This window comes from Pelophylax lessonae, assembly GCF_965119305.1.
Source record: "Pelophylax lessonae genome assembly, chromosome: 7".
Classification (NCBI taxonomy): domain Eukaryota; kingdom Metazoa; phylum Chordata; class Amphibia; order Anura; family Ranidae; genus Pelophylax; species Pelophylax lessonae.
This window is the reverse complement of record NC_138774.1, coordinates 195031504-195050699: the sequence shown is the minus strand read 5'-3', so window position 1 is coordinate 195050699 and position 19196 is coordinate 195031504. Positions and strand designations below refer to the sequence as shown.

The following is a 19196-nucleotide window of genomic DNA, read 5'->3' as shown; positions in this document are numbered from 1 at the left end:
TATTTTCTGTTCATTTTGGTTTATGAATCTTGTCCGTTGATGGTGCAAATTAAACCTTTTTCTTTTGTCCAGCAATTGCCCACCTGGGTGTGTATGGCTAATTTTTTCCCATACGTATGTTGCCATGGAGTCTGCCGGAAACCTGAAAATTTCCTATCAAATACTTACCGTAATTTTCCTTTCCTGATGGACTCCATGGCAACAGGAGTTCCCTACCAATGGCTGGAGTAGGCTAGCCATGGAACGTGGCCCCTAGCACTGTGCAACATTTATGGGAGTGGGGTCCTATAGGGTAAGAGAGGAGGTAAGGATAAACCCATATGTGTGCTGCCATGGAGTCCATTTGGAAAGGAAAATTACATTAAGTATTTGATAGGAAATGTTCAGTTTTTTATGCATGTGTTGGCATTGTGGTTGTAAAGAAGTCAATCTACCAACTGACTTCTGTACACCTGCCCTTTTGGATCCCCCCCACAATGTCAGAATACAATAGCCCAGTAGGGAGGATTCCGACTTTATAATACAGATATAAGGCAGCAAGGCGGCTCTTCTGTGCTGGATCACATACTAGGTGCTTGTGCGCACCGCTGGCAGAAGGTGCCGGCCAATGGATGACCACTGGCACCCGCCGATTGTCCAGGAGACACACAGGGCAGAACTCTGCCTATGTAAACAAGGCAGAGTTCTGTCCTGCCAGCAGGGAAAAAAATGGATTTTCTTTTACTGCAAAGCAGGGAATAAAATCCTTAATTTTCCCTAGTAAATGCAGAACACAGTTTACACCAAAACACTGGTTAGGCACACATTTAACCCTTGATCGCCCTAGATGTTTAACCCCTTCCCAGCCAGCGTCATTAGTACAGTGAAGTGCATATTTTTAGAACCAATCACTATATTAGTGTCACTGGTTCCCAAAAAGTGTCAGTTGGTGTCAGAATGTCCACCGCAATATCGCAATCCTGCTATAGGTCATTGATCGCTGTCATTACTAGTAAAAAACAAGATAAAATAACAATTCCAGTATATATCCCATAGTTTGTACTATGGGTGCATTTTGTGGTGATTAAACACACTGTATATAGCTGGCTGCTAAGGAGTGGGCCTGGAAGCTGGTCGCCTTGTCCTTAACAATCGATGAGTCATCAGCTGTCAGCGGGGGTTCCCGATGACAGCTGAATGTAGTAATAGGAATTGCCGGCAAAAAATAAATTAGGAAAAAAAAAACGGCATGGGGCCCCCCAAATCTATACCAGACTCTTATCCAAGGATGCAGCCTGGCAGGTCAGGAAATGGAGGGGACAAGCAAGCACCTCCTGAACCATACCAGGCCACATGTTCTCAACATGGGGGGGGGGTGCTCTGCCCTCCCTCTTCCCCACAACCCTGGGCGGTGGTTGTGGGTGTCTGCGGGTGGGGGGGGGCTTAGCGGAGTTTGGAAGCCCCTTAACAAAGTGGTCCCCAGATCCAGACCCCCCCCCCCTCATGTGAATGAGTATGGGGTACATTGTACCACTACTTATTCACCAAAAAATGTGTCAAAATGAAAGAAAAAACACACACACAGTTTTTGACAAATCCCATATTAAAAAATAAAAAACAACGGCCCCCGATGTAGATCTATCGTCACTCACACTGCCCTCCGCACTACTCGCTCCTTTGTCTGACAGTTCCTAAATATGATGGCCCTGCCCCCTTGTGACGTCACCAACCCAGCATGCACCGTTTGGCGATGTCACAAGAGGCGGGGCCACCTGGTGAGGCCCTTACCTATTTAAGAAATGTTATTTTTTTCGGGTCCGGTGGGCGGCGTGATTGATGATGGATCTACATCAGGGGACATTGTTTTTTCTTTTTAATAAAGGATTTGTCAAAAACTGTGGGTGTGTGTGTTTTTTTTTTTCATTTTGACACTTTTTTTGTGAATGAGTAGGGGTACAATGTACCCCTGCTCATTCACATGGGGGGGCTGGGATCTGGTGGCACCCTCGTTAAAGGGGGCTTCTAGATTCCGATAAGTCCCCGCCCCCAGACCCCCACAACCCAGGGTAAGAGCTCCCCCTGCATCAAAGCATCCCTCATGTTGAGGGTATGCAACCTGGTATGGTTCAGAAGGGGGGGGGGGGGGCGCTCGTCCCTTCTCTTACCTGACCTGCAATGCTCGGATAAGGGACTTAAAACAGTGCTAAAAATAACATAGGGGAACATTTAGGCCAATCTTACTGTTTAGTTTTGTTTTTAATGCAAAGAAATGTATTTTTTCCCAAAAAATTGCGTTTGAAAGACCACTGCGCAAATACCGTGTGACAAAAAGTATTGCAACGACCGCCATTTTATTCTCTAGAGTCTTTGCTAAAAAATCTAAATTTTAACTTGTAAACAGCATGTGTCAGAAATAAGCTTGGTCCTTAAGTGATTAAAGAGAAAAAAAATGCAAAATGTATAAAAAACACATCAGAAATGCAACACTGCAATAAAAATGGTCAAAGATCGGCACCTAAAACAACCCAGGGAGAAGATGCCAGTGCTAGCAAAGGACCTCACGAGTGTTGGACCATTGGAACTAAGGTAAGTATTTGCGCCTTTAAATCCAGTTGCGCAAACGTAAGCCCAGGATGCATACTAGTATGTAAACTGCAGTCGCACCACACATGTGACGTATCGCCGTGAACGTCAGAGTGAGAACAATAATTCTAGCACAAGAGCTCCTAGTTTTAAAACGTCACCTATGGTGATTTTTGGGCACCATAGTTTTTTGCAATATCACGGGCGCACGCAATTTTAAAACATAAAATGATAGGTATTTATTTACTCCATGCAAGCTCATCTTTTATATTTTAAGCAAAAATGGGTATTATAAGGTGTGGTTTTGCATTAAAATCCATTTTATTTGATTTTTTTCCGGTAAATTTGCGTTTAATAAACAGTTGCGCAAATATCACGTGAAACATAAATTTTAAATTATCACCTTTTTATTCTACAGGGCCTCTGCTTTTAGAAAATATGTAGTGTTCTGTGGGTTTATGAAATTTTATTGCCAAATACTTAAATTTTTACATGAATGCGGCAAAGAATAAAAATGCTCTGGAGCCGAAATGGTTACAGTACACTCACCTCTTCTCCTTTTCCAGGTAGCTGTCATATCTCAACTTCAGAACTTGGACAGATTCTGAAAAGATATTTAAAATAACACAAGAAAAATATTTTCTTTAAAGAGGAAGTAAACTGCAGACTGAATTTTTTTTTTCTGACCTGTAAAGTAAAGCCATAATGTGCTAGTATGCATCGCATACTAGCACATTATGTGAAACTTACCTGCAAATGAAGCCCTCCACCGATGCGTTGTCACCGCTGGAGGCTGCATCCATCTTCATCCGTCTTCCTTCCGGGTCTGCGGACTCTGACTGGCAGGTGGTTACGGCACAGGGCTCTGAAGGAACGGCCCAGGTTTTTATTAAAATAATTAATATGCCTTACCTGCTCTGTGTAAGGGTTTTGCATGAAGCAGTCCCAAGCCTCCCTTTTCGGGTGTCCCCCGCCGGCACTCTCAGCTCCTTTTACTATTGAGTGCTCGCATAGCAATAACTTGCTATGGGGGCAAATGTGCAGACTCAATCCTGAGCCAGGTCGTGTGCGCTTGCCCCCTACTCCCTCCTCGCAAAATTTTATTGACAGCAGCAGGAACCAATGGCTTCCACTGCTCTGTGAGCTTGTAAAGAGAAAGAGAGAGTAGCACTGCAGTTTTTGGGCACAGTGCTGGATCAAGGTAAGACTCGGGTACATTTTTAGGGGAGCAGAACATAAAAATTTAATTTTTGTAAGAACTTACTGTAAAATTATTTTCTCTGAGTCCTCTGACAGACGCAGCTCTTGTAGTTTCTTCACTAATGGGTTATGTGTGCCCTCTTCAGGAGTAGCTAGGCAGTGAAAGCTTTCACTAGGCATGCCTTTAAGGGCCATCCTATCCACATGACCCCAGACACACCTGCTCATAGAATCAGTTTGGTAGCAAAGCAGTGAAGGAGAACACAACCAACCCCAACATAGAGGGGTGGGAGCTGCGTCTGTCAGAGGACAGAGAGAAAATAATTTTACGGTAAGTTCTTACAAAAATAACATTTTCTCTTATGTCCTTTGACAGATGCAGCTCTGGACGTTTCTTCACTAATGGGACGTCCCATAGCAGTGTAGGCATGAGGGGTGTTTGGAAGGCAGCCAACAACTGTTAACGTTTCAACAAGGCTAAGAAACGTAGCCAACAGTGCAACAGAAAGCTCAACCTCATTAGGAGCTTACTCCAAACCCAAAAAATTTACCCCTGGAAGAGAACAGTAAATCTCTTCAGCAAACAGCAGCCTGCAAAACCTTGCGGCCAAAGGAAGCATTCGAGGATGCCATCACATCAATCTTGCAGAATTTTGTAAAAGTGTGGACATACGACCAGGTCGCTGCTTTACACACCTGAGCCACAGAAGCCTAATGGCGAAAAGCCCAAGAGGCACTCAGTGCTCTAGTAGAATGTGCCCTCACAGGGAAAGGAGGAACCTGACCCTTCAGTGAATAGGCCTGAACAATAGTCAGTCTGATCCATTTCAATATGGTTGCCTCAGACGCAGCCGAACCCTTACGAGGTCCTTCAGGAAGGACAAACAGGGAATCAGAAGTCCGAAAGGATTCCGTGGCCGACAGGTAAACTCTGATCACCCGGACCACATCCAGAGAATGCAAAGCAAATTCCTTGGGATGCTTGGGCTTCGCACAGAGCAAAGGCAAGACAATATCTGCATTGAGGTGGAAAGCGGACACCACCTTAGGCAGGAAAGATTGGCTAGGTCGCAGAAAAACCTTATCCCTATGAACGACCAGATATGGCAAGCGACAAGACAGAGCCGCTAACTCAGACAAACTGCGAGCAGAGGTGAGAGCCACCAGAAAGGCAACTTTCTGAGACAACAAAGGCAGAGAGATCTCCCTGATATTTTCAAAGGGAGGTTGTTGCAGAACGGAAAAAAACAAATTCAGATCCCACGGAGGTAAAGAGGATCTCCTCGGTGGAGCCAGATGATGCACCCCTTGAATAAAGGTGTGAATGTCATGGTCTTACCTTCTTGCTGTTCTCCTTCGTTTGACATGTGCTGGCGGCCATCTTGGTTTCTGGGTTTCTTGTAGCCTCCCACCCTGCGGCTCCTCCTTCCCACTGGGAGGAGCTGGATGCCTAGCTCATATATATAGGAGGTCTGTGGCTTCAGTTCCTTGCTTGGTCCTCCTGTGTTCACATGCTTCTAAGACTGCTGCTGCTTCTGGTTCCTGATCCTGGCTTCGTCTGACTACCCTGCTGGTTCCTGATCCTGGCTTCGTCTGACTACCCTGCTGGTTCCTGATCCTGGCTTCGTCTGACTACCCTGCTGGTTCCTGATTCCGGCTTCGTCTGACTACCCTCCTGGTTCCTGACCTCTGGCTTCGCAAGGACTCTGCCTCGGTTTCGCCATCCGTTTGGACTTTTGCTTTACAGCTTGATTTTCAATAAAGCCTTCTTATTTTCACTTATCTGTTGTTGTACGTCTGGTTCATGGTTCCGTGACATTAGGACCAAGCCATGAATTCTGACGGTACAGGGCCATCCTCGCTACCCACGCTGGTTGCCAGACTTGATCAGCAGGATCACCTGTTGGGTCGGGTCGCCGTGGCGTTGCAAACCCTGCTTGAACGCACGGCTCATTTCGCTCCCGTTGCCGATGGGTCGGTTGTCGCTCCTGGGCCCGCTCCTACTGCCGCTCCGGTTGTTGCGCCAGAGTCTACCCCGACACCTGTTGTTGCGCCTGCGGTGTTTCGGGGTATGACCGGTTCTGCCCCCCTTCCACAGCGCTTTGGGGGAGAGCCAACTCAGTGCCGAGGTTTCCTTAACCAGGTGGGCATTTATTTCGAGTTGCTGCCACATGCCTTTCCTACTGAGAGATCAAAGGTGGGCTTCTTAATTTCGCTGCTCTCGGACAAGGCCTTGGCCTGGGCCAGCCCTTTATGGGAGAACAACAATCCGGTGGTTGCCGAGTTTTCCGGTTTTGTTGCTTCTCTTCGGAGGGTATTCGATGTGCCGGCTCGTGCTGCCTCTGCTGCGAAGCTCCTTATGTCCATCAGACAGGGTTCACGATCCGTAGCTGAATACGCCATTGAGTTTCGTACCCTGGCAGCAGAGGTGGGCTGGAATAATGAGGCTCTGGTCGCTGCTTTCTCTCATGGTCTCTCGGATGCCTTGAAGGATGAGGTTGCAGCTAAGGACCTACCAGTGGAGCTCGAGTCTCTTATTTCTTTCTTGATTTTGATTGACACCAGACTCAGGGAGAGACCTTCCTTTAAGGAGAGTCTGCGGAGGCCTCCTAACAGATTGGCGCCTACCTTTGCTGTCCCACCCGTGCCTCCCTCTCCTCCCACGCCTCCTGGGGATGACTTGGCTGGGGGTGAACCCATGCAGCTGGGCTTTGCTCGCCTGACCGAGGGGGAGAGGGTACTCCGAAGACGCGAGGGTCGTTGCATGTACTGTGGTCTCGGTGGGCATTTTCGGTTGGCATGTCCGAACCGTCCGGGAAACGCTCGCACCTGAGATCCTGTCGGGGCAGATCTTGGGTGGAGTCTCCTCGTCCCCGGTTTCCCGTGTTGACAAACCACTAATCACTGTTGTCCTCTCCTGGGTCGGGGGCTCAGTGACGACCCAGGCGTTGGTGGACTCTGGTGCTGGTGGTTTGTTCATTGATAGTGTGTTCGCTGCCGCCAATTCCATTCCTCTGCAGGCCCGAGGTTCTCCACTGGCTCTTGAGGCGATAGACGGCAGACCCCTTCTGCCGCCACATGTGACTCATGAGACCCTTCCAGTGGGGATAGCCATTGGTGCCGTTCACAGAGAGTCGGTCTGCTTCCAGGTTATTTCATCTCCACACTACTCGGTGGTCTTGGGGTACCCCTGGCTCCAGAAGCATAATCCGACTTTCGATTGGAGATCGGCCGAGATCCTCTCGTGGTCACCGCAGTGTGGGGCTAGTTGCATCCATGGGCCTGTCAAGTTGCTGTGTACTTCCTCGGACTCTCTGTTGCCTCCTGAATACGAGGAGTACCGGGATGTATTCGATAAGGTGCGCGCGGTTGCCCTACCTCCGCACCGCCCATACGATTGTGCCATCGAGTTACAACCTGGTGCCGTTCCTCCTCGTGGCAAGGTCTATCCACTGTCGGTAGCGGAGAATGAGGCCAATGGAGGAGTACGTGAAGGAGGCGCTTTCACGCGGACACATTCGCAAATCCTCGTCCCCGGCAGGGGCTGGATTTTTCTTTGTGAAAAAGAGGGGCGGTGAGTTGAGGCCTTGCATCGATTACAGGGGTCTCAATCGCATCACGATCAAGAACGCTTACCCGATACCCTTGATTTCCGAGCTGTTCGATCGCCTTAAAGGGGCCACGGTCTTTACCAAACTCGACCTGAGGGCGGCATATAACCTCGTAAGGATCAAGGCGGGCGATGAGTGGAAGACCGCGTTTAACACCAGGACCGGTCATTATGAATCCTTGGTTATGCCCTTTGGGTTGTGCAATGCGCCCGCAGTCTTTCAGGAATTCATCAACGATGTTTTCCGTGACCTGTTGCAGCAGTGTGTGGTGGTCTATTTGGATGACATCTTGGTATATTCTGAATCCATGGAGACCCACATTCTGGATGTCAGACGAGTGTTGCAACGGTTACGAGAGAACAAGCTGTTCGGTAAGCTTGAGAAATGCGAATTTCACCGATCCCAGGTAACCTTCTTAGGTTACATCATTTCCGCTGAGGGGTTCTCCATGGATCCTGAGAAGGTTTCGGCTGTCTTACAGTGGCCCCAGCCCAGTGGTCTTCGCTCCCTGCAGCGCTTTTTGGGCTTCGCCAATTATTATCGGAAGTTCATCAGGGACTTTTCCATGCTAGCCAAGCCTCTCACGGATCTAACCAGGAAGGGCAGTAATTCCCAGGTCTGGCCGCTCGAGGCCATCCGAGCTTTTGAGGCTCTAAAGTCCGCCTTTGTGTCGGCTCCGATTCTGTCGCATCCCAACCCTGGGTTGCCCTTTGTCCTCGAGGTGGACGCGTCTGAGACGGGAGTAGGCGCCCTTCTGTCTCAGCGTAGAACACCAGAGGGTCCTCTGCTTCCTTGTGGGTTTTACTCCCGGAAACTGTCTTCCGCGGAGTGCAACTATCAGATTGGTGACAGGGAGTTATTGGCCATCGTGCAGGCCCTTAAAGAATGGAGGCACTTGCTCGAGGGTTCGGTGGTTCCGGTCCTCATCCTGACGGACCACAAGAATCTGACCTACCTTTCTGAGGCCAAGAGATTGACACCACGTCAGGCCAGATGGGCTCTGTTCTTGTCACGTTTTAATTACGTGGTCTCCTACCTACCCTGTTCCAAGAACATCAGGGCGGATGCCTTATCACGGCAGTACTCCGACCTGTCCAGGGAGGAGTCGATTCCGACTTCGGTCATACCTCCGAATCAGATCCTGGCCGCCATTCGCACCAGCCTGACCTCTCCCCTGGGTGAGCAGATTTTGGCGGCTCAATCTGGTGCTCCCTCTGGGAGACCCAACGGCAGATGTTTTGTGCCTGAGGAGTTGCGCACTCGGTTGTTGCGAACCTACCATAACTCCAAGACCGCGGGGCATCCTGGAAAGAATCAGCTGTCCTGGGCTGTTTCACGTCTGTTCTGGTGGCCTTCCCTACGTTCCGACATCGCCGCATATGTAGCGGCATGCTCCGTTTGTGCCCAGAGTAAGTCCCCTCGGCACCTTCCGTTGGGTCTTCTGCAACCCATAGCCACCGGGGAGGGCCCATGGTCACACCTGGGGATGGATTTCATTGTGGACCTCCCTGCATCCCGAGGCCATACGGTCATTCTCATGATTGTGGATCGATTTTCCAAAATGTGCCACTGTGTTCCTCTCAAGAAGTTACCCTCTGCACAGGAGTTGGCCACGATTTTTGCCAGGGAGGTCTTCCGGTTGCACGGTTTGCCCAAGGAGATTGTGTCGGATCGGGGGAGTCAGTTTGTGTCCAGGTTCTGGCGCGCCTTTTGCTCCCAGTTGGGGATTCTTCTCTCCTTCTCCTCGGCCTACCACCCTCAGTCCAATGGGGCCGCAGAACGATCCAATCAGGCCTTGGAGCAATTCCTTCGTTGCTATGTCTCCGATCACCAAGACAATTGGGTTGACCTCCTGCCTTGGGCTGAGTTTGCCAGGAACACGGCGGTGAACTCTTCCTCTGGGACGTCTCCCTTCATGGCCAATTATGGGTTTCAACCTGCCGTGTTACCGGAGGTATTCTCTCCCCAGGATATTCCGGCTGTGGAGGATCACCTTTCCGTCCTACGTGCTTCTTGGGTACAGATCCAGAGGTCCCTTGAGGTCTCTGCGCAGCGCCAGAGACTCCAGGCTGGTCGCAGACGAGCGCCTGCTCCTTCCTACCAGGCCGGAGACCGTGTATGGTTGTCCACCCGCAACCTCAACCTTCGAGTGCCCACTCCCAAGCTGGCGCCTCGCTTTGTTGGTCCCTTCCGAGTGCTTCGCAGGGTAAACCCGGTAGCCTATGCCCTTGCGCTTCCTCCTGGCATGCGGATCTCCAACGTGTTTCATGTCTCCCTGTTGAAGCCACTGGTGTGTAATCGTTTCACTTCCTCGGTTCCTCGGCCTCGTCCGGTCCAAGTGGGCAATCGTGAGGAGTATGAGGTGAGCAATATCCTGGACTCACGCCTGGTCCGCGGTCGGGTGCAGTTTTTGGTTCATTGGCGTGGTTATGGTACAGAGGAGCGTTCCTGGGTTCCCTCCGCAAATGTCCATGCTCCTGCCTTGCTCCGAGCCTTCCACGCACGCTTCCCTCAGAAACCGTTCTTTACTCCGCGGAGGAGGGGCTCTTGAGGGGGAGGTACTGTCATGGTCTTACCTTCTTGCTGTTCTCCTTCGTTTGACATGTGCTGGCGGCCATCTTGGTTTCTGGGTTTCTTGTAGCCTCCCACCCTGCGGCTCCTCCTTCCCACTGGGAGGAGCTGGATGCCTAGCTCATATATATAGGAGGTCTGTGGCTTCAGTTCCTTGCTTGGTCCTCCTGTGTTCACATGCTTCTAAGACTGCTGCTGCTTCTGGTTCCTGATCCTGGCTTCGTCTGACTACCCTGCTGGTTCCTGATCCTGGCTTCGTCTGACTACCCTGCTGGTTCCTGATCCTGGCTTCGTCTGACTACCCTGCTGGTTCCTGATTCCGGCTTCGTCTGACTACCCTCCTGGTTCCTGACCTCTGGCTTCGCAAGGACTCTGCCTCGGTTTCGCCATCCGTTTGGACTTTTGCTTTACAGCTTGATTTTCAATAAAGCCTTCTTATTTTCACTTATCTGTTGTTGTACATCTGGTTCATGGTTCCGTGACAGTGAATCAAGGAATTAGTCACCAAGGGACATTGGAAGTAAATGGCCAAGGCCGAAACCTGACCTTTAATCGTGCGCAGAGCCAAACGTTGCTCCACTCCTTTCTGCAAGAAGGCCAAGACCCTCGCCACCGAAAAGGAACGAGGATGCAACCCTTGCGACTCACACCAGGCAATATACATCTTCCAAGTACGATGATACATTTTCCTGGAAGTCGCCTTCCTAGCTCTCAACAAGGTAGGAATCACAGTATCAGAGAGACCCCTGTCTCTCAACACCTGGCCTTCAACCACCAAGCCGTTAAAGCCAGCGACTGTAAAGCAGGATGGAAGATCGGTCCTTGAGACAGCAGATCTTCTCTCAGAGGCAGCCGCCATGGAGGTGTTGTGGAATTTTTCCTCAGGTACAAAATACCTGTTACCTGTTAGTCAGTGATACCGAATCAGACAATATATAGCTATATATATAATGAGATCAGACAAGACTCAAGATGGCTGAATCATAGTGACCTGATTTATTACAGCGTTTCTGGAGTTTATATATACTCAAAAATGGGTTTGTCATTACAATCTGACGTACAAGAAATGGGTTGTTATTAACATCTTTTATCCAATCAAAGTTAACAACTAATTATAGTAAGCATTATGTCAATCTAGATCGTGATTCTATGTCATATGGGAAATTTCTTGGTGACGTTCAATAAAAGTTCCAAAGGGGCTTTTTAGAAGATATTATTGGCTTTGTGGTCAGCTGTCCAGACAGAGTTGATATTCTGAGAGATAGGGAATTTCCACTGTTTCGGTCATCTGATATATTCTTAGCCTTTGCAAGCTCAGTGACACATGTAAAGAAATCAAAGTAAAATGAGATTAACTCAAAAGACATTTTGTTTAAGATAACCAGTCTAAATGCCAGTCAAGGCATCCTGCATATCCAGCAAGGTATCTTGTAAAGGCCAATAAGGTATCCAGAAAATGCGAGATAGGTATGCCACGACCGAGGCACGATGGCCATCCTCACCACATCTGTACCAAGACCGACGAGGCCAGAAAGGCATAGATCAGCAAATAATGGCTCCAAGGCACCACCAGTGCGTCCACGGCGTTGGCCAGAGGATCTCAAGCCCTGGCCACAAACCTCTCTACTTTTCTGTTTAGACAAGATGCAAACAGATCCACCTCCAGAGTTCCCAATCGGGCACACAGGAGGAAAAAAACCTCCGGATGCAGGGACCATTCTCCCTCATCCAGAGTCTGACGACTCAGGTAATCCGCCTGCCAGTTCTCCACCCTGGGATGTGAACTACTGAAAGAGCCGGAACGTGCACCTCGGCCCAGGTCAGAATCTCGGCCGCTTCCTTGGCCGCCCGAGCACTCTTGGTGCCCCTTGGTGATTGATGTAAGCCACAGCCGTGGCATTGTCGGTTTGAACTCGAACCGGGAGACCCTGTAACCAAGATGTCCAATGGAACAGGCAGAGTTTGATCGCCCTGAGCTCCAGGACATTGATCAGTAGAGACGACTCTACCGTCAACCATGTTTCTTGGACGCAGAGAGTGTCCAGTACTCCACCCCAGCCCTTCACGCTGGCATCCGTGGTAATCACCGTCCCCAACAGTGGCAGAAAAGACCTGCCCTGGCCCAGAGTGGGCGACAGAAGCCACCACGAGAGCTCTGACCACGTGAGACGGCTTAGACAAATCATCCTGTCCAAGGACTGCGGATCCTTGTTCCACTTGGCAAGAATCTCTGCTTGCAGAGGTCTTGTATGAAATTGGGCAAACGGGACTGCCTCGAAGGCCGACACCATTAGCCCCAGAGCCCTCGTACAGGTCCGCAGAGAGGAGAGATCAATGTCCTTCAGGATCCTGATCTTGCCCTGCAAGGTCCGGAGCTTTTCCTCTGGGAAAAAGACCCTGGCTTGAGCGGAGTCCAAGATCATGCCCATCGATGTATAATCGATGTCAGCAATCTGTTACCAGAGAGAGACTCTGCGTCGGCCACGCACGCTCCGCCCCCCTATACGCGTTACGTCGAGCGTAATGCTCCTTTGACTTCCTCGGTAGCGGAGAGCACTAGTAAGCGGAGAGCACTAGATTTCTTCATCTGTTTTCTATATGTCCCGGGATCCCTCGAGGTGCAATATAGTGTGGCTCTTTCCTGGAAGTCTGATCAATGATACATGTGATTGCTGGCCCGTTTGGGTCCTTCAGGAAGGTGAGAGGCTGATTCACCTGGTGGAGGGATTCACTATATTGGTGATTACAAGTTGTTTTCATCACTGGATTTTCTTCAACTGAACACGGGACACTCTTTATATCACTTTATTGGAAGCACACACATTGCTATGTGTCTTATGAACTGGATATGATTTATTGTCATCACTTTTTGATTTTATATTTCTGGCGCATCACATTTTTGTATGATTTATAGTTTATTGTGATTTGTGAAACACGATTGGTGCATGCTGCCGGACACCACTATTGATTTATAAGTTCACACACCTGATTTATGCACAGTGAATTGGTGTTGAGTTATTTTATCACATATATTAGGTTTGCGCTGATAGTTTTTTTGTATTTCATGTGCAGATACACATCTTTTAAATCGATGGAGGCCATAAAGTCTCCTTGTTGCAAAGACGCCACCACCGACCGGATGGATTCCATCCAAAACTTCTGTACCCGCACAAAGTGGTTCAGCGATTTAAAGTCCAGAATTTTACGCACCTTGCACCGTGAACTGGTTTGAGTAAAAACCTCAAAACCTGTCCTGCTGAGGAACCGGGACGATGATGCCCTGTGTAAGGAGATCCTGCACTGCCTCCCTGAGATCGGCCAAACGATCCGGAGACAGACAGAGATTTGATGGGAAGAACCTGTCTGCTGGGCGAGACCAGAATTCGATCTTGTACCCTGAACAAATCAATTTGTGAACCCATTTGTCTGGAATCAGAGACCTCCAGGGTTCCTGAAAATGGCGCAGACGTCCCCCCACCCCTGAACCGGGTGAGGGCGTCCCTTCATTGCTCATTCACGATTTTGTGAAAGTTCTTGGGACAAGGCAAAACCTGACCCGACTTCTGGGCTTCGTGGGAGCCAAAGACAACCCACTTTCCTGACTGTGTGGGCTCATCATCCAGTTGTAAAGTTTCCCTCACTGAACGAATCAGTGCTTCTACCAGAGCGGGTTTCCGCGCTGCGGCTGAGGAGGACTCATCTTCCTCATAATCTGACTGTGAGGACAGGGATCCCTCAGGGGGAGCGTTGTCCGTGGCAACCATATCAGGCTCTGAATCAGGGGACAGACAGCATAGGCCTTTTTTGAGTAGCAACTTGTTTCATTACAAGGTCCACTTTGGACGCCAGAGTTTCTAAGGCTGCAGACAGAGACCCTAGAGAAGGTGAACCGGATGGGCCGGCTGCACAAATAAGTTCAGAGGGGAAATTTCCAATTTAGGACTCCATTTTAAGCAATGCCAAAATTGAGTACACCGACCCTTTAAATGTTGTGCTTGCGGTCAGCACCGCTGTACCGCGCTATAGCCAGAGTCCCTCTTTAAGGTTAGCAGGTATCTTTACAGGAGCTAAGTGTGTCCGAGGAATGTTAAAAGGACTAAAAAACCCTTACTACTAGCCAACCTGGATAAATAAACTGCTCTGTCAGTCTGTCAGCAGTCAGTGAAAACTCCATACAAAAGAATAGGACACACAGTCAAAATGGCCGCCGCCAATACAGTGTGGTTGCCCACACTTAAGATGGCGCCCAAAAACTGCCTCAAACACACAGGGAAACCAAGAAAATGGCTGCTGCCCTTACATATATGCAGCTCTATGCCTATACTTAAAATAGTGGCCGAAAATGGCGCCAGCAGTCAGGAGCCCAGGCAATGAGGCCTTCACAGGGACCCACTACAGGGACCCCCCCCCCCAGGGACCCCCCCCCCCAGAATAACGTAACCTTGACACACCACTTCCCCCAGGAGGTAGTCACCGCTATAGCGCCCCCAGCGGGAGCAGGGAGGGCAGGACATGTCCTGACAGACCAGGGGGATATTTTAGGAAACTCAGGCCTTTTATCTCCAGGAGTGGGCACACAGCTCCCTCACAGGCATCTGTCCCAGGGACACGGGGGGCTTGTTACACTCACCAAACCATGGACCGTGGGGCTTCGCTCTGATACAGCTCGTCTCCCACCCTGAGTGGGGGTGCTGCCAGCCAAGAGGGGTATGCTGCAACACAGGGCGTTCCAGGTTGAGGCGTCCTGGCGAAAGCATCTGTTCGCAGGCTTGTCCCCATTCGTCTGGGCACGGCCTGGGCGGACAACTAACCTGCTCACACTCATTGGCCAGGCTGGAAGACCGTAAGGATCTAGATTATTCAGTACGAAACCTCAGCCCGGCTGTCGCTTGTAGTTCACCAGGAGGAACCCCCTGACACTAGCTAGCGATAGTGAGTAAAGATAAATAAACTTAAACATCCTCAAAACAAAATAAAAACTGAGACCAAAGTCCCAGCAGGGAACCTAGGTCCTACTCCTAAGCTAGGCAGAAACTGATTCTATGAGCAGGTGTGTCTGGGGTCATGTGGATAGGTCGGCCCCTAAAGGCATGCCTAGTGAAAGCTTTCATTGCCTAGCTACTCCTGAAGAGGGCGCACAAACCCAATAGTGAAGAACTTCCAGAGCTGCATCTGTCAGAGGACGTAGGAGAAAGGTTTTTTACCCTAATGCAATAAATGCATTAAGGTTAAAAACCTTTAGCATTTAGTCAGTGTAACATTAATTCAAAAAGCAAATTAAACAGTGGGGTTATCTTTTCATGTTCTGCCTGTATTACATATGCACACATGTAGATCATGTTGTAACAAGCTTTTTAACAATCTTTATTTCGCTGTTTCTTCCCTACTTTTTCAAATTTTATTGGCTGCTGTGGGTGATCTGAATACACAAGGAGCTCCTTTATCTATAGGACAAAATGCCTGCTGGGACAGCCCTAACCTGCCTGCATCCACAAATCATGCACAGCGCTGTTCTTGTTTGGACTACTGTTAAATTTGAAGCCAATATAGTACGTATTGTATTGTCAGGTGTGCACTGATTCCTGTGCTGTTCACAACACCCCAATAATGCCAGCTGCCCAAGATTTTTGTCTGGGTAAAATACTCAATTCCACCTTACATTCACTTATTTATTACAGGTATTTATATAGCCCCGACAATCTATGCAGCACTTTACATTTATATACTGTACATTCACATCAGTCCATGCCCTTGAAGAAGAACTCCACCCAAAAGGGTAAGTTCCGCTTTAAGCCAAGAAGACTACAGGTCCCATTTACAAAGCGCAGCTGACTTATACGTTTTTTCTTTTTTTTTGCCTAGACTTAACCTTCTCTTTAAGAAGCTTACACTTCAATTCATTAATACACATATTAGGGCCAATTAACCTACCAGCAAGTCTTTGGAGTGTGAGAGTAAGCCCGCGCAGTCACAGGAAGAACATGCAAACCATGTGCAGGTAAGTCCTGTGGGCTAGAATTCTAACCAATGACCCTAATGCTGCCAGATAGCAGTGCTAACCATTTAGTCACTGTGCTGCCCACTCTGTCCAAAGCCAAACATTTCCAGTTTTCTCCATTTCTCTTTCGTTCATCTCCTGATCTACTTAACCATTGGGTTATACTACCCCGTACAGCAGTAGGACACTAGGCAGAAAAAAAGTCTGACTACACCTATGGCCAGTCCCAGGGGGTATACTCCATCTCTCTGCTGTAGGTTTTTTTCTGCCTAGTCAGGAGTAAGGACCTAGTTCCTTGCTGGGATCTCTGCTCCTGCCATTTTTTTCTTTTTAGGTAGAAATTTTTCTACTGTTTTTTTCCCTGTGATATCTACAATCAACTGCTGGACTGAGTGATGGGCTGGATAATCTACTGTAGATCCATTGGTCACCCCAGTCTGGCCAGCAAGCGCACGCAGACCTCAGCTCCGCGCTAGGTCGGCCGCTACATAGCTCCACCGGACAGGCACTGGCCTGCTAGTTAAATGCCTCGTGAGGTCGCATACCACTGGGTCTCGGGCTGAGTCGCAGCATTCCTCCTGGCCGACAGCCCCCCCATTTAGATGGCGGGGGGTTCTGTCTGGAGCGGTGCCAACCTGGTTCCTGGTATGGGGAGTAGCTGTCCCCCTTCTCCGCCTGGAGAGTTTTGGGGTGGATGCGGGCTCCTCCTTGGGATGGTCGGACCCCTGGGTTCCCCTCCTTTCCATCAGGCACCCCCCCTCATCTGGCCCCCCATCCTACCCCCCGCCATTTATGCTGGGGCTGTGTGGGTGGTCTGGTGTGGGAAGGGCGCTATGCTGGCGATGGTAGCGGGGGGGTGACCAGACGATCGGCAGTGCAGGAGGGGATTGTACCTGTTGGGGGCTCCTGCCAGGGCCCCCTGTCCTGCCTGGGCCTGTCCTTGAGGCCTATGTATCCCTCCTGGGTCCCTGGGCGCCTTGTGGTGCCACACGGTGGTCACCATTTTGTTGTAGCCTGTGTGTTCAATGCATGGTGGCCATTTTTGTGTAGTCCGGCGGCCATTTTGCAGTGGTTTGCTATTGAAAATAGCAGCTGCCATGACTGTGGTGCCCTGTGGGCAGCAATTTTGGCGGTGGGAGCCCCTCCTTATCCCTTAGTGCTGACTCCTGGATCTTTTCACTTCCTGATCGCCACAGGTGGAGTGCAGATTATCCTGGTGGCTGCAGGTGCCTGTTTCTGATGGGTGGTGAGTCTGGTGGGGTCCACTCCCTCTCTGCTGAGAATCGCTTGGTGCTTTGTGCCTTGGGTGGTGCTGCCAGTGGGGTGGGAGTTGTCCCATTGCAGTGTTTTACACGTTTTGTGGGGTCCCCCTGGTGACTCATGGAGTTTTTAGAGCACATCTCCCCACCTGATCCCCTCTCTGAGGCTGCGGGGCCCTCCGGGTTCCAATCATCCATCAATGGACTGATAGCAGTCCTGGAGTCTTTTGTGTCCAGGGTAGAGGTGACTTTCAAGCGACGGCTAGCAAAAAAACACCCCCCGTCTTCCCCTGCCTCATCAGATCCTGAATCTCATTCGGCCGCCACGGACGTGGATCTCCCTGCTGGGTCTGCGCCCCGAATCCTGAGATTGTGAGGATGATTCCTCCACATCTGCAACTACGCACAAAAAGGCACTGATTGTATCTGTGTGTAAGACCTTAAAGATGGAGTACGCAGCTGCAGCTGCGATGGAGGCGCAGGTTCCCTTTGGCACTCACAAGCCATCCAGATCGGTAAAGGGGTTTCCTTTCCCCGCCTATTTTGATAGAATTGTCGCTAAAGAGTGGGGACGACCAAAGCATTCCCTTGGGGTCCATAAGCGATTTGCTAGGCGATACCCCTATCAGGAGTCCCTTCCTGAGAAGTGGACTGTTCCACCGGTCTATAGATTGAACAAGGCAACCATGATTCCGGTTGAAGAGTCCCCGGCCTTTAAGGACCCGGCAGACAGGAAGGCGGAGGCTGTGGCCCGCAATATGTACAATCTAACTGGGATTGTACATGAGGCCAGTATTCACTATTGCCCTGTTGTTGTAAACTCTGACTGACGGGGCTAAGCTTTTACACCATGACCTTAAGGGAGAACAGCTTCCCCCTGCCTTTGCTGAGCTGGGGGACCGGCTGGTCCGGGGGCTGCTGTTTATCTGTGATGCCTCTTTGGATGTGGCTTCCCTAGTGGCTCAGCTTTCTGTTTCGGCAGTGGTCTTTCCGCATGTCTTTTGGCTCAAATGCTGGTCTGCGAACAAGACTTCTAAAAAGACCTTGACTGATCTTCCTTTTCAAGGTGCTACCCTGGATGACATCATTAAAGGTCTCACAGGGGGAAAGAGTACTTTTCTTCTGGAGGCTAAGGGCCCTCGTTGTAGACGTTGGCTCTCCTTGTTGGCTCATAAGAAGTTTTTTAGTCCCTCAGGGTGGACTGACAAGGGATCAAAGCCTTTCAGGGCCTCCTCTGGAGGACCCAAGCAAACTTGGTCTGGCAAGTCCAGAGCGGGCTTCTCCAGACCCACGGACAAGGCTCCTTCAGCATGAAGGTATGCCCTCACCCGTATCGGGGGTGGGGGGACGTCTTCGCTGGTGGCCTTCTTGGTAGCTATCATCCCTGCGCGCAGGGTTTCAGAATTGGCGGCGTTATGCTGTCATTCACTTGGTGGTTCACAGAGATAGGGGGTTCTTCATCCCTGTCCGTCGTTTCTTCCAAAGGTTGTCTTTGATATTCATTTAAATGAAGACATTGTGTTGCCTTCCCTGTGTCCCAGGCCAAAACATCTGAAGGAAATTGCCTTGCATGCCTTGGATGTGGTCTGGGCAATTAAGGTGTACCTGCCAGCTACGGAGTCTTGCAGGAAGTCAGACTCAATATTTGTGCTCACAGATGGGCCTCGGAAAGGATTGTCCGCTTCCTCTGCGACCATTTCCAGATGGATCAGACAGACGGTGATCCAGGCCTATTCCATCAGGGGTCAGGTTCCCCCTTTCCCTGTCCAGGTGCACTCTACTCAGGCTTTAATGCCTCCTGGGCCTTCCGTAATCAAGCATCAGTGACACAGGTTTGCAAGGTGGCCACCTGGTCGTCGGTGCACACTTTCACAAAGTTCTATGTGTTGGCATCTGCGGATGCTTCCTTTGGCCGCAAGGTTTTGCAGGCTGCTGTTTGGAGGACCTGGTCCTCTTTGAGGATGTATTGTTTTTTTCAGGTGAGCTCCAGTTGTT

General features: G+C 49.9%; 1 protein-coding gene across 1 annotated transcript in view; it reads right to left on the bottom strand.

The window, feature by feature from the left end:
• LOC309560565 (synaptonemal complex central element protein 1-like) overlaps positions 1-19196 on the bottom strand; it is a gene marked incomplete at its 5' end in the record, with an annotated part of 145026 nt that overhangs the window by 46658 nt on the left and 79172 nt on the right. The window contains one exon of the mRNA XM_082264190.1: positions 3112-3166. Within this exon, the coding sequence (XP_082120316.1) occupies positions 3112-3166 (55 nt within the window). The remainder of the gene's footprint in view (positions 1-3111; positions 3167-19196) is intronic.